The sequence below is a fragment of the Procambarus clarkii genome, chromosome 44 (genome assembly GCF_040958095.1).
Source record: "Procambarus clarkii isolate CNS0578487 chromosome 44, FALCON_Pclarkii_2.0, whole genome shotgun sequence".
NCBI classification, from domain to species: Eukaryota; Metazoa; Arthropoda; class Malacostraca; order Decapoda; family Cambaridae; genus Procambarus; species Procambarus clarkii.
In genome coordinates, this window is record NC_091193.1 from 30,929,580 (window position 1) to 30,955,433 (window position 25,854).

A 25,854-nucleotide genomic window follows, 5' to 3' on the forward strand; every position below is an offset into this window, starting at 1 on the left:
CGCACTCTGTAGGTACCATCTGCTATACCCCTTCCCACAGTCTGTAAGCGCCCTCTCTGTAACAATGCAACATCCTGTAGGTGTTTTCCCTGTAGATATCGTCTGTATCCCCTGTAGATATCGTCTGTATCCCCTGTAGATATCGTCTGTATCCCCTGTAGATATCGTCTGTATCCCCTGTAGATATCGTCTGTATCTCCTGTAGATATCGTCTGTATCCCCTGTAGATATCGTCTGTATCCCCTGTAGATATCGTCTGTATCCCCTGTAGATATCGTCTGTATCCCCTGTAGATATCGTCTGTATCGTCTGTGTAGATACCATCTGCACCCCTTACCCTTCTGTAGGTGTTGTCGTGTGGATGGTGTTGTTGGTGATCCCTGTGTGTGACACACGTGTTGTTGGTGATCCCTGTTGTGGTGTTTGTGTGTTACTGAGGAAGTCTTGGTTGTAGGGTTGATGTAAAGTCATGACTTGGTTACTGACTTTAATACTTAATATGATTACATGACTAGTAGCTACCAAGCTTGGCGGGCGTCCTGTACGCTCTTGTTTACCTTCTGTCTCTGGCGTCTCAGCCGCCGCACATAGAAAACGGATGTTACCATTTTCTGTGAACATGACATCCCTCCTTTTCTTTAAAAAGAATGAATACAGGATGTCTACCATGCTTGTAGCACAAAGCAAAGTTATTGACACAAAGTAAGTTATTAACATATCAAGAGATACTACATACATTTAACATTAATTAAGCACACAAAGAATTTAAACAACTTAATCTTTTCCACAAAGGATTTCAATGTTAAAAATACATATGCAATGTTAAACAAACATGAAAGAAACTGTAATACAAAGTTACAAAATATTGAATGAGATATCTGCATTATTCAAACAATATTAAATTTAGTTTAGCACAATAAGTAAATATTTTGCATTACATAGGAACACAATTAATCATCAAATCGTGTAGGGCGTTTAACATGACGTTTAGGACGAGAGTCCTTAAATGCAATAACATCCCTTGATGAATTGTTTGTCGGGTTATAACTATTTTTTTCTTTTTCTTTTGCACGACTTTGCACTTCATCATTTTCTACACTAGTTGGAATCACTTTGAAATAGGCCATATTACGTGTTATACTATGATCTCTATTACTAGCTGTTACCATAGTTCCTTTTACACTAATCACTTTATATGGTTTTGTATCATACGGCATATCTAACTTTCCCTCTTTTTTCTTTTTAACGAGAACAGTGTCACCAACCTTTATGAACTGTTCCTTTGCACGTTGATCATGAGCAATTTTCATTTTGCCCTTGGCTAGTGCATCCTTCTGAGCGAGACGTTTATCCGTTACCTCGGCTGGCATGACGGGTAGTGCGATTCTCATAGGACGTCCAAATAAAAGTTCGCCAGGCGACTTGCCCAGTGTTCCATGTGGTGTTGCACGGTAGTTCCTGAGAAAAGCATACATAGCTTGTTTCCAGGATCGTCCTTCGGCATGAGCACAGCGTACCGCTTTCATGAGAGGTTGCATGAATCTCTCAACTTCTCCATTTGCTTGAGGATGTAGTGGCATCACACGGCGGTGTTTGAATCCAATATGCTCAGCAAAGTTGACGAAGTCTTGTCCATTGAATGGCGGTCCATTGTCTGTCTTGACAACTTCGGGAATGCCAAAGTTTGAAAAGATCTTGTCAAGTTTCGGGATGACGGCCTTTGCAGATGTGGAATTGATGATTTCTACTTCTGGATAACGTGAGTGATCATCAATGACTACCATCAAGTACTCTCCAGTTGGTAGTGGTCCGCAGAAGTCCATCGATACTTCCGTCCATGGTGCAGCAGGTAGTGGTGAAGGTTGTAGAGGTGTTGGTCTTGAAGTATCCACTGCAGCTTGGCAAGGGACACAGGCATCATGCATATCCTTTGCTTGACGATCAATGCCAGGAAACCACACCTTTTCTCGTAGCAGCTGTTTGGTCCTAACAAGACCTTGGTGTCCTTGATGTGCAAGCTTCAGAGCACGTTGCTGGAGAACAGCTGGAATCACGATACGAGTACCTCGCAGCACAGTGTCGCGTTGTTGCGTAACACTTAATTCTGTCTGGATGCGTTCAAGTGCTTTGAATGCATCTTGGTCAACTCCTGAGGGTGGGATGCGTGGAAACTTTTTCTTATTCAATGCATCCACTGTTGCTTGCAGAGTTGGGTCCTCTAGGGTTGCAGTACGGATTTCATCAAGAGTAAGAGCCTTAGGGACTGCATCACAGGTTACAGAGTGTACATATTCCTCGGCAACTTGCTGATGCTTGGTGATGGTGAAACTGTTGGCAGGATGTCGACTGATGTAATCAGCGGGATTGCCTGCACCCGGCTTGTATTTCACCGTAAAGTTGTATGGTTGCAGACGAAGAGCCCATCTCTCAATGCGAGCTGGTGGTTTGGACTTTGGATTATTGAAGATGGTCTCCAACGGTTTGTGGTCAGTGACCATCGTGGTGAAGGGCGCACCAAGCAGATACACATTGAAGTGTTCACAGCCCCATACAAGAGCAAGAGCTTCCTTCTCTGTCTGACTGTATCGTTGCTCAACATCTGTGAGAGAACGGCTGGCGTAGGCAATTACTACTCTGGAATCTGGTTGACCAGGTTTGTGTTGGGCTAAAACAGCACCTAATCCAACAGGACTAGCATCCACCGTTAACTCAGTGTCCATTGATGGATCAAAGTATGCAGCAGTCGCATTCTCTACTAGTGCATCTTTCACAGCATCAAATGCATTTTGCTCGATATCGCTCCAGTACCATGATGCATTTTTCTTCAGGAGCTCACGTAGAGGCTTCGTAATGGTAGCAAAATCTGGAATGAAGCGAGAACAGTAGTTTGCCATTCCCAGAAAACTATGTACTTCAGTGGACGTTGAAGGAGGTGCAGCATTCTTGATATCTGCAACTTTCTTAGGATCTGGAGACAGACCTTTGTCACTAAGTACATGTCCAAAGAATTCAATTTTATGTTGATTGAACTCACACTTTGCTCGGCTTAGCGTCAAATTCTTTTCTCGTAAGCGTTGCAATGTTGCACGAAGAGCTTTGTCGTGTTCAGCTTGGGTACGGCCATAAACAATGATGTCATCAGACATGTTGTCAGCATTAGGTATATCTTGCAATACCTGGCTGATGATGTGCTGGAATACCTCGGCAGCACTGTTAATACCAAAACTCAGGCGCTTGTACCTATACAGACCTCGATGTGTCGTAAACGTTGTGATGAAGCGACTCTCATCATCAAGTTCAAGCTGATGATAGCCCTTGTTTAAATCTTACTTGCTGAATACAGTTGCACCATTCAAGCGGTAGATCATATCATCTACAGTAGGTGTAGGATGGCGTTCACGCATTATTGCCTTGTTGGGAACACGCATGTCCACACAAATGCGTATCTCATCTGGATTCTTCGGCTTTGGTGGAGTGACAATTGGGCTTACCCATGGTGTTGGGCCTGTTACTGGTTCAATGATATCTAGTTCTATGAGCCTATCCAGTTCGGCATCGACTTTCTTGCGAGTATGGAATGGTTGTCGGCGATGTGGTTGGGCAACTGGAATTACATCTGGGTTGATATGCAGATGTACTTTGCTATCAGTATAACAACCTATGGATTTAAATCGATCAGAAAATTCAGGAACAATACCATCAACATTGTTTGCAGATTCCACTGCTACAGCATTAGAAAGCTGAAGTAGCCCCAATTTGGTTGAAGTCTTGTAACTGAGTAAAGACTCCTTTGCATTCCTAACAATATGGAATGTAGTAATGAGCATTGCATTCTTTGACTTAATCTCTGCAGTGAAAGTTCCAATCACTGGCAAGGCTACCTTTGAAGCATAGGCAGTGGCTTTGCCATTATAGTTCTCAAGCTTTGGGAACTGTTTTTTAAATTTTTCATAGTGGCACTCAGCAATGGTGTCAATGTTTGATCCAGTGTCAATGAGAACTTTGAGACAAATACCAGCAATGTATACACATGTCTCTGGGTTGTTTGGAAGATCATTCCATTCTGTGATTGCTTGTACTCCATAAGTATAATCACATTCACTGTCATCTGAGACTGGTTGTAATGAAATGTTGTCTTGTACATTATTAACATTCTGGATATGAGGTGCAATATTGTGTTTACCACCTCGACCCCTATGACCTGATCCTCGTACAGTGCTTTTATTCATTGACTGTGGTTTCTTTAGTGCGGAACGACACATAGCACCAAAATGACCTAGTTTTCCACACTCATAGCACTTCTTACCTTGAGCAGGACAAACATTACCTTGGTGTGGGTAGTCTCCTCCACAATTGTAACATTTATTGTTGACACCCTCTGATGTGGGTCGTTGTGACTGCTTGAGCCTTGTTCCTTGACCCCAGTTGTGACGTGGTTCTCGGCTAAATTTACTGTTAGGTTTGCCATGATATCTTCTTTGATCACGGTGTCCTCCCTGAACCTTACGTACCTCATCACTGTTAGTAACAGTGGCAAAACCGTTATTAGCACTGCACTCCATGACACGAGCATCACGTGCAGCATCTTCCATTCGACGAGCATATCCAGTATCTTGGTAAGAGAACTTTCATCATCAACAAGTTCTAGAGCTCTTCGACGGAGACGTGTAGATGTGCATGTTTCAATTATTTGCTGTTTGATTTCTTTGTCAACATCAGCAAACTCACAATGGGCTGCTAAACCCTGCAGACGTGTGTGGTATTGATCCACAGTTTCATTAGAGAGTTGTTTTGCTCTCCTGAAATGCATAATTTCCATTGCAGTATTTTGCCTTGGTTTGAAATGCTCTGTTAGTTTGGCTTTGGCAGTGTCATAATCTTTGGCACCACCAGTGTCTTTCAGTGTGTCAAAGATGTCACAAACTCTATCACCTGCATAATGAAGTAGAAAGGCACGCTTTCTTTCAGCACTTTTGATGTCAGAAACTATCAACAAATTTTCAAACTTTTTAAGCCATTTGACCCACCTCTGTGACAGGTTTGTCTGGTCACAGTCAGGATCAAATGCAGGAAACTGAGGTATATTTGCCATTTTTACTGAATAAATGTAACTTATCACTTAAATGTTCCTCAGAATATTAAACACTTACTGCACTGTATATGTTAGTCAAGAATTCACTGTAATTACTTTAATTTTGCAAAGCACACAAGCATTTTAATGCAAAAGTTCACAGCAGTGCACAATATAGCAGCAACTGACTTCTTACCTAGCCCTTGTGTACATGTGTTGTTCCTACTCACAGCAGTTGGTACAGCAGTTGGCACAGCAGCAGCACAGCAGTTGGCACAGCAGCAGTTGGTACAGCAGCAGTTGGTACAGCAGCAGTTGGTACAGCAGTTGGTGCAGCAGTTGGTACAGCAGTTGTTACAGCAGTCAGTTCAGTGTGATGAATTTTGTAGCACGAAGCGTCGTTTCGTAACCAAAACATCAGGTTTTGTACACATCAATGCGTCGTTTCGTACACAACACAATATGATTACATGACTAGTAGCTACCAAGCTTGGCTGGCGTCCTGTACGCTCTTGTTTACCTTCTGTCTCTGGCGTCTCAGCCGCCGCACATAGAAAACGGATGGTACCATTTTCTGTGAACATGACATCTGTGTGTGACACATGTGTTGTTGCTGGTCCCTGTGTGTGACACACGTGTTGTTGGTGATCCCTGTGTGTGACACATGTGTTGTTGCTGGTCCCTGTGTACTCACCTAATTGTACTCACCTAATTGTGCTTGCGGGGGTTGAGCTTTGGCTCTTTGGTCCCGCCTCTCAACTGTCAATCAACTGGTGTACAGATTCCTGAGCCTACTGGGCTCTATCATACCTACATTTGAAACTGTGTATGGAGTCAGCCTCCACCACATCACTTCCTAGTGCATTCCATTTATTAACTACTCTGACACTGAAAAAATTCTTTCTAACGTCTCTGTGGCTCATCTGGGTACTAAGTTTCCACCTGTGTCCCCTTGTTCGTGTCCCACCCGTGCTGAAGAGTTTGTCTTTGTCCACCCTGTCAATTCCCCTGAGAATTTTGTAGGTGGTTATCAAGTCTCCCCTTACTCTTCTGTTTTCCAGGGATGTGAGGTTCAGCTCCTTTAGCCTTTCCTCGTAGCTCAATCTTCTCAGTTCCGGGACGAGCCTGGTGGCATACCGCTGAATCTTCTCTAACTTTGTCTTGTGTTTAACTAGGTATGGACTCCAGGCTGGAGCTGCATACTCCAGGATTGGTCTTACATAAGTGGTATACAGGGTTCTGAAAGATTCCTTACACAAGTTTCTGAAGGCAGTTCTTATGTTGGCCAGTCTAGCATATGCCGCTGATGATATTCTTTTGATGTGGGCCTCTGGGGACAGGTTCGGTGTGATATCAACCCCCAGATCCTTCTCTCTATTTGATTCTTGCAGGATTTCCCCTCCCAGATGATACCTTGTGTTCAGCCTCCTGCTCCCTTCGCCTAATTTCATCACCTTACACTTTCCAGAGTTGAACTTCAGCAGCCATTTTCTAGACCATTCCTCCAGTTTATCCAGGTCATCCTGTAGTCTCTGTCTATCTTCATCCGTCTTGATTCTTCTCATAATTTTTGCATCATCAGCAAACATCGAGAGGAATGAGTCTATACCCTCTGGAAGATCGTTCACATATATTAGAAACAGGATGGGTCCAAGTACTGAGCCCTGTGGGACTCCGCTGGTGACATCTCGCCACTCTGATGTCTTCCCCCTCACCGTTACTCGCTGTTTCCTGTTGCTTAAGTACTCCCTTATCCACTGGAGCACCTTCCCTTTTACTCCTGCCTGTTTCTCCAACTTTTTTAACAGCCTTTTATGGGGTACTGTGTCGAAGGCTTTTTGGCAATCCAGGAAAATGCAGTCGGCCCACCCTTCTCTTTCCTGCCTAATTTTCGTTGCCTGGTCATAAAATTCTATTAACCCTGTGAGGCACGATTTACCATCTCTGAACCCATGTTGGTGGTGCGTTACAAAGTTATTTCCCTCCAGATGCTCTACGAGCCTTTTCCTCACGATCTTCTCCAGCACCTTGCATGGTATACAAGTTAAGGAAACTGGCCTGTAATTCAGTGCCTCATGCCTGTCACCCTTTTTGTATATTGGGACCACGTTAGCTGTCTTCCAACTTTCTGGTAAGTCTCCTGTTTCCAGTGACCTGTTATACACCATAGAGAGTGGCACACTTAGTGCTTCTGCACCTTCCTTTAGTATCCATGGTGAGATTCTATCAGGCCCAACAGCCTTTGTCACATCTAGCTCCAGCAGACACCTTTTGACCTCATCACTGGTGAGGTCAAATTCCTCCAAGGTTTCCAAGGTTGCCGCCTCCTCATTTAGTGCAGGGGCTTCTCCTTGTTCTATTGTGAAGACCTCCTGGAATCTCTTGTTGAGTTCTTCACACACCTCCTTGTCATTCTCTGTGTATCTGTTCTCCCCTTTCCGCAGCTTCATCACTTGTTCCTTCACTGCTGTTTTCCTCCTGATATGGCTGTGGAGCAGCTTTGGTTGGGTCTTGGCTTTACTCGCGATGTCATTTTCAAACTGTCTCTCTGCTTCCCTCCTCACTCTGATGTACTCATTTCTGGCCCTCTGGTACCTCTCCCTGCTCTCTGGTGTTCTGTTATTTCTGTAGTTTCTCCATGTTCTTTTACTCAGTTGTTTCGCTACCTTACATTCCTGGTTGAACCATGGGTTTTTCTGTTGTTTTTCGTTTTTCTCCTTTTGGACGGGGATAAACCTGTCTGCAGCTTCCTGGCACTTTTGGGTGACAATATCCATCATGACCTGCACATTCTTGTCTCTAAGTTCTGTTTCCCATGGTATTCCCATTAGGAAGTTCCTCATCTCGTCATATTTTCCTCTTCGGTAATTCAGTCTTTTCCCCTCCACTCCCATCCTTGGATAGGTTATCCCTACCTCCACCAAGTACTCAAAGGTCAGTACACTGTGGTCACTCATTCCTATGGGGGCTTCAACTTTGACTTCCCTTATTTCTGACTCATTTAGGGTGAATATTAAGTCGAGTCTAGCTGGTTCATCATTGCCTCTCATTCTTGTGGGTTCCTTGACATGCTGGCTCAGAAAATTCCTTGTTGCCACTTCCAAGAGTTTAGCTCGCCACGTATCTGCACCACCATGTGGGTCCCCATTCTCCCAGTCTATCTTTCCATGGTTGAAATCACCCATGATTAAGAGTCTTGAGCCATTCCTGCAGGCAACTGAAGCTGCTCTCTCTATTATATTAATAGTTGCCATGTTGTTCCTATCAAACTCCTGTCTAGGTCTTCTGTCATTTAGGGGAGGGTTGTAAATGACTGTCACTATTATCTTAGGTCCACCCATTGTTATAGTTCCTGTTATGTAATCTCTGAATCCGTCACAGCCCGGAATTTCCATCTCATCAAAACTCCAGTCCTTCCTTATCAGCAGGGCCACTCCTCCACCTCCTCTCCCTTCCCTCTCTTTCCTTACTATATAGTAGTCCTTTGGAAACACAGCATCTGTTATGACTCCTGACAATTTTGTTTCTGTTAGTCCTATTACATCAGGGTTTTCTTCTTGCACCCTTTCTGCCAGTTCACTTGCTTTATTGGTAATCCCATCAATGTTTGAGTACATTACCTTGAAGCTCACTTTCTTATATCCAATTTCACCCACACTCCCTACAAGTGTAGGAGGTTGTTCTATGGTCCTTGCTACTTGGGTAGGCTCCTCCTCCTGTGAGGTAGTTGCCAGGGGTTCAGGGGGAGGTGGGGTGGGGGGTGGAGGGCTTAGGTCTTCCTCAGGCCTGCTTGGGTCAGGAAGAAGTCCTGGGGGTGAGGGAGCAGGGATTGCTTGGGGAGAGGGCACGCCCTCCTGCGGTGTAGTTGACAGGGGTTTGGAGGGAGGTGGAGTGGGGGATAGAGGGCTTTGGTCTTGCTCAGGCCTGCTTGGGGCAGGGAGAAGACCAGGGGTTGGGAAAGCAGGGGCTACTTGGGGTAAGGGGAGGGGGAGGATTTGGGTTTCATGATGGGCATTATGCAGGGGCAAGGAAGGGTTTGTGCTGGGGGGTAGAGAGGGCCCTATTGGGTGGTGGACTGGGGTGTTGCATTCCCCCCTGGGGTTCCTGGGTTGCTGGATTGGGGTTCCCCACTCCCCTCTGGGATTGCTGGGTTGGAGGCTGAGGTTCCCTGGCTCTCTTCCCTCTCCTTGCGCCTTTTCCTTGCATCTGCTGCCCTTACTATCTCGTCTCTGGTCATGTCCCTCTGAACATATACCTCTTTGTAGTTCCTTGCATGCCTCAGTTTGTTCTTCCTTACTAGAATGTCCTCTTTGATGTCCTCGCTCTTGAATACTACCTTGATCAATCTTTTTTTGTCTCTGTTGTACTGGCCAATCCGGAAAAACTGTTCTATGTCTCGTTCAGCCCCTTCCATTCCTATCTCCTTTAATATCCCTGCCACTGCAGCTTTGTCTTTAGTCCTCGTTTCCTCCCTTGTGGAGCCCTCTTGTTCCTCGACACCTACCACTGATACAGCTCTTTTCCTTTCCATTAGCTGGCTTGTGCATCTAGCTGCCTCCTGTGAGGTTACTGCTTTCATTACAACATCCTTGACTGTGGACATTGCTCCTGGGCTCTTGAGCATTTCAGCAAAGGTTGGGCCAATTGTAGGGGTCCCTGCCATAGCTACATCTCCTGGCACCTGGGGGTTGGTCCCCTGGGCCAGAGTCTGAGGAGGGCCTGTTTTTAGGCTTTTTATCTCCTCTTGTGCTGCACTTAGTTCTATCTGCAGCTTACATATAGTTTCCCTCAGGTCCTTCAATTCCCCACTGACTTCCTTCCATGCCTTAGCAATCATCTCCATGAATGACTCGTCCAGTCCCTCTCCTCCAGCTTCATTCTGTTGTCTTACCATCCCGCTTGACCTGTGTGTGTGTGTGTGTGTGTGTGTGTGTGTGTGTGTGTGTGTGTGTGTGTGTGTGTGTGTGTCTGTATGTGCGTGTGTGTGTGCGTGTGTGTGTGTCCGTGTGTGTCTTTGTGTGCGTGCGTGTGCGTGTGTGCGTGTGCGTGTGCGTGTGTGCGCGTGTGCGTGTGTGCGTGTGCGTGTGCGTGTGTGTGTGTGTGTGTGTGTGTGTTGGGTGCGGGGGTGTTTGTGTATAGGGGGAGGGGTAGGGGGGTGTCTTGGGGCAGTGTAAGGCGTGGGAAGGTGTGGGGTGAGATGGTGAGCAGTCACCAGGGTATCATGTGTCAAGCCCCACCCAAGTACCACCCAAGTGAGCCACGGAGTTGTATATTTGAGATATTGAGACCTACTTTAAATTAGGTATTTTAAGTCACTCTGTACACCTTATTGATGACCTAGAGAGGGGTACCTACCGTCAGCTCACCCCGAGCAAGCACTCCTAGGTGAGTTTGAAGAGATGTCCTTATGACGGGGTTGGTCGCTTGCCCTCTCCTCTCTCTGGTATCAATGTTGTCTCCACGTGCTACTGTTGTCTCCACGTGCTCCTGGTAACATTCGTTCCTATCTTCCTCACTGGTCGTCACCACTATGTGCACTTAGCATACGATCCTAAACGGTGCACACACTTCGGGGGATCAATCACTAAGTATGCTACAAACCGCTTCACAACACATTACTCAGCAAAACAAAACGTAGGTCCTGCTAGGCTGGGTGGCTAGGCTGACCCAACGGTACACACTGATCTTGCCACTCGGCCTTATTTTTGTTTCTTAATTGCTCTACCGCTGTAGGAGCTCACTATACACTTGATCACTGCGTTTGCGTACACTTCTGTGACAAAAAACTATGTTTCTTGTCTCGGTGACCCTTCAATGTCTCGAGATAATTGATGTTATTCGCGGACCCTACGGACACAACGTGTGACTCTCTCCAGAGCTGAAATGTGTGTGACACACGTGTTGTTGCTGGTCCCTGTGTGACACACGTGTTGCTGCTGGTCCCTGTGTGTGACACACGTGTTGTTGCTGGTCCCTGTGTGACACATGTGTTGCTGCTGGTCCCTGTGTGTGACACACGTGTTGTTGCTGGTCCCTGTGTGTGACACACGTGTTGTTGCTGGTCCCTGTGTGACACACGTGTTGCTGCTGGTCCCTGTGTGTGACACACGTGTTGCTGCTGGTCCCTGTGACACATGTGTTGTTGCTGGTCCCTGTGTGTAACACACGTGTTGCTGCTGGTCCCTGTGTGACACACGTGTTGCTGCTGGTCCCTGTGACACATGTGTTGTTGCTGGTCCCTGTGTGTGACACACGTGTTGCTGCTGGTCCCTGTTTGACACACGTGTTGCTGCTGGTCCCTGTGTGTGACACATGTGTTGTTGCTGGTCCCTGTGTGACACACGTGTTGTTGCTGGTCCCTGTGTGTGACACACGTGTTGCTGCTGGTCCCTTTGTGTGACACACGTGTTGTTGCTGGTCCCTGTGTGACACACGTGTTGTTGCTGGTCCCTGTGTGTGACACACGTGTTGTTGCTGGTCCTTGTGTGTGACACACGTGTTGTTGCTGGTCCCTGTGTGACACACGTGTTGTTGCTGGTCCCTGTGTGACACACGTGTTGTTGCTGGTCCCTGTGTGACACACGTGTTGCTGCTGGTCCCTGTGACACATGTGTTGTTGCTGGTCCCTGTGTGTGACACACGTGTTGTTGGTGGTCCCTGTGTGTGACACACGTGTTGTTGGTGGTCCCTGTGTGTGACACACGTGTTGCTGCTGGTCCCTGTGTGTGACACATGTGTTGCTGCTGGTCCCTGTGTGTGACACATGTGTTGCTGCTGGTCCCTGTGTGACACACGTGTTGCTGCTGGTCCCTGTGTGTGACACATGTGTTGTTGCTGGTCCCTGTGTGACACACGTGTTGTTGCTGGTCCCTGTGTGTGACACACGTGTTGCTGCTGGTCCCTGTGTGTGACACACGTGTTGTTGCTGGTCCCTGTGTGTGACACATGTGTTGCTGCTGGTCCCTGTGTGTGACACACGTGTTGTTGCTGGTCCTTGTGTGTGACACATGTGTTGCTGCTGGTCCTTGTGTGTGACACATGTGTTGCTGCTGGTCCCTGTGTGTGACACACGTGTTGTTGGTGGTCCCTGTGTGTGACACATGTGTTGCTGCTGGTCCCTGTGTGACACACGTGTTGCTGCTGGTCCCTGTGTGACACACGTGTTGCTGCTGGTCCCTGTGACACATGTGTTGTTGCTGGTCCCTGTGACACATGTGTTGTTGCTGGTCCCTGTGACACATGTGTTGTTGCTGGTCCCTGTGTGTGACACACGTGTTGCTGCTGGTCCCTGTGACACATGTGTTGTTGGTGGTCCCTGTGTGTGACACACGTGTTGTTGCTGGTCCCTGTGTGTGACACATGTGTTGCTGCTGGTCCCTGTGTGTGACACACGTGTTGTTGGTGATCCCTGTGTGTGACACACGTGTTGTTGGTGGTCCCTGTGTGTGACACACGTGTTGTTGGTGGTCCCTGTGTGTGACACACGTGTTGTTGCTGGTCCCTGTGTGTGACACACGTGTTGCTGCTGGTCCCTGTGTGTGACACATGTGTTGCTGCTGGTCCCTGTGACACATGTGTTGTTGGTGGTCCCTGTGTGTGACACACGTGTTGTTGCTGGTCCCTGTGTGACACACGTGTTGCTGCTGGTCCCTGTGACACATGTGTTGTTGGTGGTCCCTGTGTGTGACACACGTGTTGTTGCTGGTCCCTGTGTGTGACACACGTGTTGCTGCTGGTCCCTGTGTGTGACACATGTGTTGCTGCTGGTCCCTGTGTGTGACACACGTGTTGTTGGTGATCCCTGTGTGTGACACATGTGTTGCTGCTGGTCCCGGTGTGTGACACATGTGTTGTTGGTGATCCCTGTGTGTGACACACGTGTTGTTGCTGGTCCCTGTGTGTGACACATGTGTTGCTGCTGGTCCCTGTGTGTGACACACATGTTGCTGCTGGTCCCTGTGTGTGACACACGTGTTGCTGCTGGTCCCTGTGTGTGACACACGTGTTGCTGCTGGTCCCTGTGTGACACACGTGTTGTTGCTGGTCCCTGTGTGTGACACACGTGTTGCTGCTGGTCCCTGTGTGTGACACACGAGTTGTTGGTGGTCCCTGTGTGTGACACACGTGTTGCTGCTGGTCCCTGTGTGACACACGTGTTGCTGCTGGTCCCTGTGTGTGACACACGTGTTGTTGGTGGTCCCTGTGTGTGACACACGTGTTGTTGCTGGTCCCTGTGTGTGACACACGTGTTGCTGCTGGTCCCTGTGTGTGACACACGTGTTGTTGGTGGTCCCTGTGTGTGACACACGTGTTGCTGCTGGTCCCTGTGTGACACACGTGTTGCTGCTGGTCCCTGTGTGTGACACACGTGTTGTTGGTGGTCCCTGTGTGACACACGTGTTGCTGCTGGTCCCTGTGTGACACACGTGTTGCTGCTGGTCCCTGTGTGTGACACACGTGTTGCTGCTGGTCCCTGTGTGACACACGTGTTGCTGCTGGTCCCTGTGTGTGACACACGTGTTGTTGCTGGTCCCTGTGTGACACACGTGTTGCTGCTGGTCCCTGTGTGTGACACACGTGTTGCTGCTGGTCCCTGGCCCTGCAGCATGTCTATATGACATGTCTTTAAGGCGAGGAGAGCCGTGCGCCTCCTCCTCCTCGCTTCATACCTGACCTCACTGATGCTCTACAACTCTCCCAGGATGGTCAGCTCTACAGAACCGCACTGAGACTTACCGCATAGAGCTCCACCAGGATGGCGTCCACTATAGGCACCATCATAGCCGTGGTGGCGGTGTTGGAGATCCACATGGACAAGAACATGGTTGTTAACATGAAGCCGGCCATCAGCCTGCGTGGTGATTGACCTGGTGATTAGAGAAACATTTTAACAACTTCACACCAAGTATAGTGGCACAGTCGTTGGTGCATCAACCCGGCCTCTTAAAAATAACGTCACTTTTGGCTCGTATGCGCGGCACTATGGCCAAATTTGGACGTAATTTGAAATGAAATCGACTCACAAAAGTGACGTTCTGTTCCGTTTTCTGTTTGAGTCGTCCGGCTTACTCTGCAAGCTTAGAAAAGGATTCTTTCCATTTACGTTTTTCATAACGTTTTGAAACTTTATAAGAATTTCCTGCCCACCTAACCTATCAGAGGACCCTTAACTTACTGTTGTTGAAAAAAAAAATCCCAAATTTATATTATTTTTTTTTCCATTTTCAAATTATGTCCATATTCGGCCATACGAGTAAACGGTCAAAAGCTACGTTTTTTTTAAGAGGACAGGTTGTGTGCATAACACGAGGGAGCCCCGCTCATACTCTCTGAATATTGTATATTACTTAACAATTTCTTCCTGAACCCACTTCCTAAATCCACTAATTGAAGTATTAAAGTCAATCAAGATAATAAATATCTAAATTCTCGAATATATACTTTGTTGGAAACCAAAATACTCCATAGAACACTTAGGAAAATTTTAACAAATTTTTGTATTCAGAATCCGAAGTGTTGACTATACAACCCGTTCTCGCAAATTCGTAAAGTCAATATTGACTTATTAACTACGTGCATAGGTGATATACTAAACATAATAGATACCCTTAAAAAGATTCATAGAAAACACCGACCTTACCTAACCTACTTAGTATGTTACGATAAGCATCTTATTGCTTCGTAATTACAATTATTACTTAACCTATACCTATTATAGGTTAGGTAATAATTGTAATTACGAAGCAATAAGATGCTTATCTTAACATACTAAGTAGGTTAGGTAAGGTCGGTGTTTTCTATGAATCTTTTTAAGGGTATCTATTATGTTACGTATGTCACCTATGCACATATTTAATAAGTCAATATTGACTTATTAAATTTGCGAGAACGGGTTGGACTATAAGCACGCCAGAAGAATAACAATTCCTGGCTCACATAGAAATCACAATAGGGTGAACAAATGAACAAATCCACAATCCAAATAAACAAATCGACGTGGCACAGTCAATTAAAAGGCGCGTCTGTGATCCTCTCGGACTTGGGTTCGAACCCCTCATCACGCCCCTAATGGATTTGTTCAATTCCTCGCTCTATAACGCACACCGTAGGATCGTGAGAAACATGATGGATGAGCATTGATTGAAAGATGATGACTGCGTATACAATGAAGGCAGATCCACTTCCGCTTAGTGAGTGATGACTATATACACACTCGAGACCTTTTAGCCGAATACCACATTAACAGCAGCAAACTTTTTTACGTAAATTATAACAGACTGAAGCGGTCGAGGAGAGACGATATTTAGGAGATAGGACCATAATTTCAGCACTTTGTGTTGGGATAAAGACCGTTAATTGTACGACAACTATTTGGGCACAAGTGGCCAGGGGTTATCTTGAGGTTATCTTGAGATGATTTCGGGGCTTTTTAGTGTCCCCGCGGCCCGGTCCTCGACCAGGCCTCCACCCCCAGGAAGCAGCCCGTGACAGCTGACTAACTCCCAGGTACCTATTTACTGCTAGGTAACAGAGGCATTCAGGGTGAAAGAAACTTTGCCCATTTGTTTCTGCCTCGTGCGGGAATCGAACCCGCGCCACAGAATTACAAGTCCTGCGCGCTATCCACCAGGCTACCAGGCCCCCTTACGGGGTAACGACGATAAAAATAAATAATGTAGATGCCTGCAGACTTTGACGACAGGAGACAGACTCATCAGCGCCCCCCCCCCCCCCCCCCGCGCCCTGTGTGAGAGCCGTGTTCTCGTAGAGCCTGCTGGTGCGACAGTCACCCTGGCTTAGTGCTCACTCATAAGTGAGGGAGGGCCAACACTCACTCTGAATTAAATTCAGTGTAAGAGGAGCCACCGGAGGTAATAAATGGGGTACCCAGCTGTGCCATTTCCGTCTCTCTCCCTCTCTCTCCCTCTCTCTCTCTCTCTCTCTCTCTCTCTCTCTCTCTCTCTCTCTCTCTCTCTCTCTCCCTCTCTCTCCCTCTCTCTCCCTCTCTCTCTCTCTCTCTCTCTCTCTCTCCTAGAATGATTTCCTCATTCTAATTTTATTTCAAATTTACTTTGCTATGTTTGAAGGACCCGCGGTGTTGCTACAGAGACATGGATTAAATATTAAGACCAGTACACCGTGGGGTATTAAGACCAGTACACCGTAAATTATTAAGACCGGTACACCGTGGGGTATTAAGACCAGTACACCGTGGGGTATTAAGACCAGTACACCGTGGGGTATTAAGACCAGTACACCGTAAATTATTAAGACCAGTACACCGTGGGGTATTAAGACCAGTACACCGTGGGGTATTAAGACCAGTACACCGTGGGGTATTAAGACCAGTACACCGTGGGGTATTAAGACCAGTACACCGTAAATTATTAAGACCAGTACACCGTGGGGTATTAAGACCAGTACACCATAAATTATTAAGACCGGTACACCGTGGGGTATTAAGACCAGTACACCGTGGGGTATTAAGACCAGTACACCGTAAAATATTAAGACCAGTACACCGTGGGGTATTAAGACCAGTACACCGTGGGGTATTAAGACCAGTACACCGTGGGGTATTAAGACCAGTACACCGTGGGGTATTAAGTCCAGTACACCGTGGGGTATAAAGACCAGTACACCGTGGAGTATTAAGACCAGTACACCGTGGGGTATTAAGAGATAGGAAGTGGAGTATTAAGTCCAGTACACCGTGGGGTATTAAGACCAGTACACAGTGGGGTATTAAGACCAGTACACTGTAAAATATTAAGACCAGTACACCGTGGGGTATTAAGACCAGTACACCGTGGGGTATTAAGACCGGTACACCGTGGAGTATTAAGACCGGTACACCGTGGAGTATTAGGACCAGTACACCGTGGAGTATTAAGACCAGTACACCGTGGGGTATAAAGACCAAAACACCGTGGAGTATTAAGACCAGTACACCGTGGGGTATTAAGACCAATACACTGTGGGGTATTAAGTCCAGTACACCGTGGGGTATTAAGACCAGTACACCGTGGGGTATTAAGACCAGTACACCGTAGAGTATTAAGACCAATACACCGTGGAGTATTAAGACCAGTACACCGTGGGGTATTAAGACCAGTACACCGTGGGGTATTAAGACCAGTACACCGTGGGGTATTAAGACCAGTACACCGTGGGGTATTAAGACCAGTACACCATAAATTATTAAGACCAGTACACCGTGGGGTATTAAGACCAGTACACCATAAATTATTAAGACCGGTACACCGTGGGGTATTAAGACCAGTACACCGTGGGGTATTAAGACCAGTACACCGTAAAATATTAAGACCAGTACACCGTGGGGTATTAAGACCAGTACACCGTGGGGTATTAAGACCAGTACACCGTGGGGTATTAAGACCAGTACACCGTGGGGTATTAAGTCCAGTACACCGTGGGGTATAAAGACCAGTACACCGTGGAGTATTAAGACCAGTACACCGTGGGGTATTAAGAGATAGGAAGTGGAGTATTAAGTCCAGTACACCGTGGGGTATTAAGACCAGTACACAGTGGGGTATTAAGACCAGTACACTGTAAAATATTAAGACCAGTACACCGTGGGGTATTAAGACCAGTACACCGTGGGGTATTAAGACCGGTACACCGTGGAGTATTAAGACCGGTACACCGTGGAGTATTAGGACCAGTACACCGTGGAGTATTAAGACCAGTACACCGTGGGGTATAAAGACCAAAACACCGTGGAGTATTAAGACCAGTACACCGTGGGGTATTAAGACCAATACACTGTGGGGTATTAAGTCCAGTACACCGTGGGGTATTAAGACCAGTACACCGTGGGGTATTAAGACCAGTACACCGTAGAGTATTAAGACCAATACACCGTGGAGTATTAAGACCAGTACACCGTGGGGTATTAAGACCAGTACACCGTGGAGTACTAAGACCAGTACACCGTGGGGTATTAAGACCAGTCCACCGTGGGGTATTAAGACCAGTACACCGTGGGGTATTAAGACCAGTACACCATGGAGTATTAAGACCAGTACACCGTGGGGTATTAAGACCAGTACACCGTGGGGTATTAAGACCAGTACACCGTGGGGTATTGAGACCAGTACACCGTGGGGTATTAAAAGATAGGAAATGGAGTATTAAGACCAGTACACCGTGGGGTATTAAGACCAGTACACCGTGGAGTATTAAGACCAGTACACCGTGGGGTATTAAGACCAGTACACCGTGGGGTATTAAGACCAGTACACCGTGGGGTATTAAGAGATAGGAAATGGAGTATTAAGACCAGTACACCGTGGGGTATTAAGACCAGTACACCGTGGGGTATTAAGAGATAGGAAATGGAGTATTAAGACCAGTACACCGTGGGGTATTAAGACCAGTACACCGTGGGGTATTAAGAGATAGGAAGTGGAGTATTAAGACCAGTACACCGTAGAGTATTAAGACCAATACACCGTGGGGTATTAAGACCAATACACCGTAGAGTATTAAGACCAATGCACCGTGGGGTATTAAGACCAATACACCATGGAGTATTAAGACCAATACACCGTGGAGTATTAAGACCAATACACCGTGGGGTACTAAGACCAATACACCGTGGGGTATTAAGACCAATACACCGTGGAGTATTAAGACCAGTACACCGTGGGGTATTAAGACCAGTCCACCGTGGGGTATTAAGACCAGTACACCGTGGGGTATTAAGACCAGTACACCGTAGAGTATTAAGACCAATACACCGTGGAGTATTAAGACCAGTACACCGTGGAGTATTAAGACCAATACACCGTGGAGTATTAAGACCAATACACCGTGGAGTATTAAGACCAATACACCGTGGAGTATTAAGACCAATACACCGTGGAGTATTAAGACCAATACACCGTGGAGTATTAAGACCAATACACCATGGAGTATTAAGACCAGTACACCGTGGAGTATTAAGACCAGTACACCGTGGGTTATTAAGACCAGTACACCGTGGGGTATTAAGAGACAGGAAGAGGGAGCAATGTACAGGAGCGTTAGGAAGACGTACCGACGAGGAGGATGACTCGTAGAGCGATGCGTCGGTGCAGATTACAGTGCTCGACGGCGATGGCAACGGTGAGGCCGCCCAGGAACATCATGTTGGCTTCCTTCATGTAGACGATGCAGGTGGCGCCGGTGGAGAGGACGCCCAGCAGGGGGAAGGCGAAGACGGGGATGAGGGCGGTGACCGCTAGAGGCACAGCCTCCGTCATCCAGTACACCGCCATTACCACAATGACGTAGCCGCATCTGGCTGCCTGTAACAACGCCTCGGGTTAATTACCTGTTGTAACACCCCCCCCCCCGTAGCACTCCCAGAACCGTGGCCTCTCTTATGTCAGTGTTAGTGTCGTCAGTGTTAGCGTCGTCAGTGTTAGTGTCGTCAGTGTTAGCGTCGTCAGTGTTAGCGTCGTCAGTGTTAGTGTCGTCAGTGTTAGCGTCGTCAGTGTTAGTGTCGTCAGTGTTAGCGTCGTCAGTGTTAGTGTCGTCAGTGTTAGCATCGTCAGTGTTAGCGTCGTCAGTGTTAGTGTCGTCAGTGTTAGCGTCGTCAGTGTTAGCGTCGTCAGTGTTAGTGTCGTCAGTGTTAGTGTCGTCAGTGTTAGCGTCGTCAGTGTTAGTGTCGTCAGTGTTAGCGTCGTCAGTGTTAGCGTCGTCAGTGTTAGCGTCGTCAGTGTTAGTGTCGTCAGTGTTAGCGTCGTCAGTGTTATGATCGTCAGTGTTATGATCATCAGTGTTATGATCGTCAGTGTTATGATCGTCAGTGTTAGCGTCGTCAGTGTTAGCGTCGTTAGTGTTAGCGTCGTCAGTGTTAGCGTCGTCAGTGTTAGCGTCGTCAGTGTTAGTGTCGTCAGTGTTAGTGTCGTCAGTGTTATGATCGTCAGTGTTAGCATCGTCAGTGTTAGTGTCGTCAGTGTTAGTGTCGTCAGTGTTAGTGTCGTCAGTGTTAGTGTCGTCAGTGTTAGTGTCGTCAGTGTTAGCGTCGTCAGTGTTAGCGTCGTCAGTGTTATGATCGTCGGTGTTAGTGTCGTCAGTGTTAGCGTCGTCAGTGTTAGTGTCGTCAGTGTTAGTGTCGTCAGTGTTAGCGTCGTCAGTGTTAGTGTCGTCAGTGTTAGTGTCGTCAGTGTTAGTGTCGTCAGTGTTAGTGTCGTCAGTGTTAGCGTCGTCAGTGTTAGTGTCGTCGGTGTTAGTGTCGTCAGTGTTAGCGTCGTCAGTGTTAGTGTCGTCAGTGTTAGCGTCGTCAGTGTTAGTGTCGTCAGTGTTAGTGTCGTCAGTGTTAGCGTCGTCAGTGTTAGCGTCGTCAGTGTTAGCGTCGTCAGTGTTATGATCGTCGGTGTTAGTGTCGTCAGTGTTAGCGTCGTCAGTGTTAGTGTCGTCAGTGTTAGTGTCGTCAGTGTTAGTGTCGTCAGTGTTAGTGTCGTCAGTGTTAGCGTCGTCAGTGTTAGCGTCGTCAGTGTTAGCGTCGTCAGTGTTAGTGTCGTCAGTGTTAGCGTCGTCAGTGTTAGTGTCGTCAGTGTTAGCGTCGTCAGTGTTATGATCGTCGGTGTTAGTGTCGTCAGTGTTAGTGTCGTCAGTGTTAGTGTCGTCAGTGTTAGCGTCGTCAGTGTTAGTGTCGTCAGTGTTAGCGTCGTCAGTGTTATGATCGTCAATGTTAGTGTCGTCAGTGTTAGCGTCGTCAGTGTTAGCGTCGTCAGTGTTAGCGTCGTCAGTGTTATGATCGTCAGTGTTAGTGTCGTCAGTGTGAGTGTCGTCAGTGTTAGTGTCGTCAGTGTTAGTGTCGTCAGTGTTAGCGTCGTCAGTGTTAGTGTCGTCAGTGTTAGTGTCGGCAGTGTTAGCGTCGTCAGTGTTAGCGTCGTCAGTGTTAGCGTCGTCAGTGTTATGATCGTCGGTGTTAGTGTCGTCAGTGTTAGCGTCGTCAGTGTTAGTGTCGTCAGTGTTAGTGTCGTCAGTGTTAGCGTCGTCAGTGTTAGTGTCGTCAGTGTTAGTGTCGTCAGTATTAGTGTCGTCAGTGTTAGTGTCGTCAGTTTTAGCGTCGTCAGTGTTAGTGTCGTCAGTGTTAGTGTCGTCAGTGTTAGCGTCGTCAGTGTTAGCGTCGTCAGTGTTAGTGTCGTCAGTGTTAGCGTCGTCAGTGTTAGCGTCGTCAGTGTTAGCGTCGTCAGTGTTATGATCGTCGGTGTTAGTGTCGTCAGTGTTAGTGTCGTCAGTGTTAGTGTCGTCAGTGTTAGTGTCGTCAGTGTTAGTGTCGTCAGTGTTAGCGTCGTCAGTGTTAGTGTCGTCAGTGTTAGCGTCGTCAGTGTATGCGTCGTCAGTGTTAGCGTCGTCAGTGTTATGATCGTCGGTGTTAGTGTCGTCAGTGTTAGCGTCGTCAGTGTTAGTGTCGTCAGTGTTAGTGTCGTCAGTGTTAGCGTCGTCAGTGTTAGTGTCGTCAGTGTTAGCGTCGTCAGTGTTATGATCGTCAATGTTAGTGTCGTCAGTGTTAGCGTCGTCAGTGTTAGCGTCGTCAGTGTTATGATCGTCAGTGTTAGTGTCGTCAGTGTTAGCGTCGTCAGTGTTAGCGTCGTCAGTGTTAGTGTCGTCAGTGTTAGTGTCGTCAGTGTTAGTGTCGTCAGTGTTAGTGTCGTCAGTGTTAGCGTCGTCAGTGTTAGCGTCGTCAGTGTTATGATCGTCAGTGTTAGTGTCGTCAGTGTTAGTGTCGTCAGTGTTAGCGTCGTCAGTGTTAGCGTCGTCAGTGTTAGTGTCGTCAGTGTTAGTGTCGTCAGTGTTAGTGTCGTCAGTGTTAGCGTCGTCAGTGTTAGCGTCGTCAGTGTTAGTGTCGTCAGTGTTAGTGTCGTCAGTGTTAGTGTCGTCAGTGTTAGCGTCGTCAGTGTTAGCGTCGTCAGTGTTAGTGTCGTCAGTGTTAGTGTCGTCAGTGTTAGCGTCGTCAGTGTTAGCGTCGTCAGTGTTAGCGTCGTCAGTGTTATGATCGTCAGTGTTAGTGTCGTCAGTGTTAGTGTCGTCAGTGTTAGCGTCGTCAGTGTTAGCGTCGTCAGTGTTAGTGTCGTCAGTGTTAGTGTCGTCAGTGTTAGTGTCGTCAGTGTTAGCGTCGTCAGTGTTAGCGTCGTCAGTGTTAGTGTCGTCAGTGTTAGTGTCGTCAGTGTTAGTGTCGTCAGTGTTAGCGTCGTCAGTGTTAGCGTCGTCAGTGTTAGTGTCGTCAGTGTTAGTGTCGTCAGTGTTAGCGTCGTCAGTGTTAGCGTCGTCAGTGTTAGCGTCGTCAGTGTTAGCGTCGTCAGTGTTATGATCGTCGGTGTTAGTGTCGTCAGTGTTATGATCGTCAGTGTTAGTGTCGTCAGTGTTATGATCGTCGGTGTTAGTGTCGTCAGTGTTAGCGTCGTCAGTGTTATGATCATCAGTGTTATGATCATCAGTGTTATGATCATCAGTGTTATGATCATCAGTGTTATGATCATCAGTGTTATGATCGTCAGTGTTATGATCATCAGTGTTATGATCGTCAGTGTTATGATCATCAGTGTTATGATCATCAGTGTTATGATCGTCAGTGTTATGATCGTCAGTGTTATGATCGTCAGTGTTATGATCATCAGTGTTATGATCATCAGTGTTATGATCGTCAGTGTTATGATCGTCAGTGTTATGATCGTCAGTGTTATGATCGTCAGTGTTATGATCGTCAGTGTTATGATCATCAGTGTTATGAACATCAGTGTTATGATCATCAGTGTTATGATCATCAGTGTTATGATCGTCAGTGTTATGATCATCAGTGTTATGATCATCAGTGTTATGATCGTCAGTGTTATGATCGTCAGTGTTATGATCATCAGTGTTATGATCATCAGTGTTATGATCATCAGTGTTATGTTTGTCGGTGTTATGATCATCAGTGTTATGATCATCAGTGTTATGATCATCAGTGTTATGATCGTCAGTGTTATGATCGTCAGTGTTATGATCGTCAGTGTTATGATCATCAGTGTTATGATCATCAGTGTTATGATCATCAGTGTTATGATCGTCAGTGTTATGATCGTCAGTGTTATGATCGTCAGTGTTATGATCATCAGTGTTATGATCATCAGTGTTATGTTTGTCGGTGTTATGATCATCAGTGTTATGATCATCAGTGTTATGATCGTCAGTGTTAGCATCATCAGTGTTAGCACCATCAGTGTTATGATCATCAGTGTTATGATCGTCAGTGTTAGCATCATCAGTGTTATGATCGTTAGTGTCGAGATCGTCATTACTATGATCATCAGTGTGGTGACCGTCTATATAATGATCATCAGTGTGGTGACCGTCTATATAATGATGATCAGTGTGGTTATCGTCAGTGTGGTGATGGTCAATACTGTGATCGTCTTGGTGTGACCATCAGCATCACAAAATATTTAATTTATATTATTGTAGCGTTCGTAAATTATTATAAAAATTAAATTAATAATTCACAGCTATAATGAGATAATTGTTTTTTTAAAGGAACTAAAAATATTTCAGTGTTCTGTTTATTAATAAATGTTCTCTAGAGATGTTACATGATGGAGGTGCGTTAGTAGAGCAGATTGGTAAACAAAGGAACTCCCTCATGTCTCTGCTAGAGTTGTGTTACCTTGACATCACACTCGTCCAACTTACTCAAAGCAATATTAGCAAATTAAATTAGTAATCAACATGCAGAACATTATTTAATAAACGTTGCACAGTACAGTTTACTAAATGGTGGTCATGGCCTATCAATTTAAGCTTACTCTTTAGAAAAATATTTGAAGGACAATGCTGTATCATAAACTGTGTGTTCTTTTATTGACCTAAGACAGAGTATTTTGTTCCACAAAACATATTAACTAGAACATTTGAAGTACAAAATGTCGAACAAAAGCCTCTTTCGTCTGGCAGCCAACTTTGAACAGATTGATTACTGAACAATAAGCCCGACCGGGAGCCGGTCGGCCGAGCGGACAGCACGCTGGACTTGTGATCCTGTGGTCATGGGTTCGATCCCAGGCGCCGGCGAGAAACATTGGGCAGAGTTTCTTTCACCCTATGCCTCTGTTACCTGGCAGTAAATAGGTACCTGGCTGTTAGTCAGCTGTCACGGGCTACTTCCTGGGGGTGGAGGCCTGGTCGAGGACCGGGCCGCGGGGACACTAAAAAAGCCCCGAAATCATCTCAAGATAACCTCAAGATAACCCAAGAAGGGGCACGGGCATGAATAACTCGTAAAACTTTAAAATGACAGAGAGGCAGACAGTCATTCCCTCTTACAGATACAGATAGAAAGATACATGACACCAACATGACAGAGATAGAAAGGTAGAGCCCCCGCCGGGGCCCGGATCTCAGTGTGTCTGCACCACACCCTCTCTCTCTTCCCCTCTCCATATTCTCTCTCCCTCCAATTTCATATCCATTCTCCCATCCTCCCTCCCTGTCTCTCTCCCTCCCATGCTGTGTCCCTCCCCTTCTCCCTTTCTCTCTCCCACCAGGCAAAACATGCACAAATAGTGTTGACTCGTCGTTCAATAAACATTATCCATGTTGCCTCAACGTTGACGACATTATCCATGTTGCCTCAACGTTGACGACATTATCCATGTTGCCTCAACGTTGACGACATTATCCACGTTGCCTCAACGTTGACGACATTATCCATGTTGCCTCAACGTTGACGACATTATCCATGTTGCCTCAACGTTGACGACATTATCCATGTTGCCTCAACGTTGACGACATTATCCACGTTGCCTCAACGTTGACGACATTATCCATGTTGCCTCAACGTTGACGACATTATCCATGTTGCATCAACGTTGACGACATTATCCATGTTGCCTCAACGTTGACGACATTATCCATGTTGCCTCAACGTTGACGACATTATCCACGTTGCCTCAACGTTGACGACATTATCCACGTTGCCTCAACGTTGACGACATTATCCATGTTGCATCAACGTTGACGACATTATCCATGTTGCCTCAACGTTGACGACATTATCCATGTTGCCTCAACGTTGACGACATTATCCACGTTGCCTCAACGTTGACGACATTATCCATGTTGCCTCAACGTTGACGACATTATCCACGTTGCCTCAACGTTGACGACATTATCCATGTTGCATCAACGTTGACGACATTATCCACGTTGCCTCAACGTTGACGACATTATCCATGTTGCCTCAACGTTGACGACATTATCCATGTTGCATCAACGTTGACGACATTATCCACGTTGCATCAACGTTGACGACATTATCCACGTTGCCTCAACGTTGACGACATTATCCATGTTGCCTCAACGTTGACGACATTATCCATGTTGCATCAACGTTGACGACATTATCCATGTTGCATCAACGTTGACGACATTATCCATGTTGCCTCAACGTTGACGACATCATCCATGTTGCCTCAACGTTGACGACATTATCCATGTTGCATCAACGTTGACGACATTATCCATGTTGCCTCAACGTTGACGACATTATCCACGTTGCATCAACGTTGACGACATTATCCATGTTGCCTCAACGTTGACGACATTATCCATGTTGCATCAACGTTGACGACATTATCCATGTTGCCTCAACGTTGACGACATTATCCATGTTGCCTCAACGTTGACGACATTATCCATGTTGCCTCAACGTTGACGACATTATCCACGTTGCCTCAACGTTGACGACATTATCCATGTTGCATCAACGTTGACGACATTATCCATGT

The 25,854-nt window shown here is 46.5% G+C and overlaps 1 protein-coding gene across 1 annotated transcript in view; it reads right to left on the reverse strand.

Moving 5' to 3' along the window:
* The window catches only part of LOC123753536 (Na(+)/citrate cotransporter), a 127,751-nt gene that overhangs the window by 55,014 nt on the left and 46,883 nt on the right, over positions 1-25,854 (reverse strand). The window contains exons 2-3 of the mRNA XM_045735503.2: positions 19,137-19,386; positions 13,808-13,938 (exon numbers count right to left, since the gene is read on the reverse strand). Coding sequence (XP_045591459.2) covers positions 13,808-13,938; positions 19,137-19,386 — 381 coding nt within the window. The remainder of the gene's footprint in view (positions 1-13,807; positions 13,939-19,136; positions 19,387-25,854) is intronic.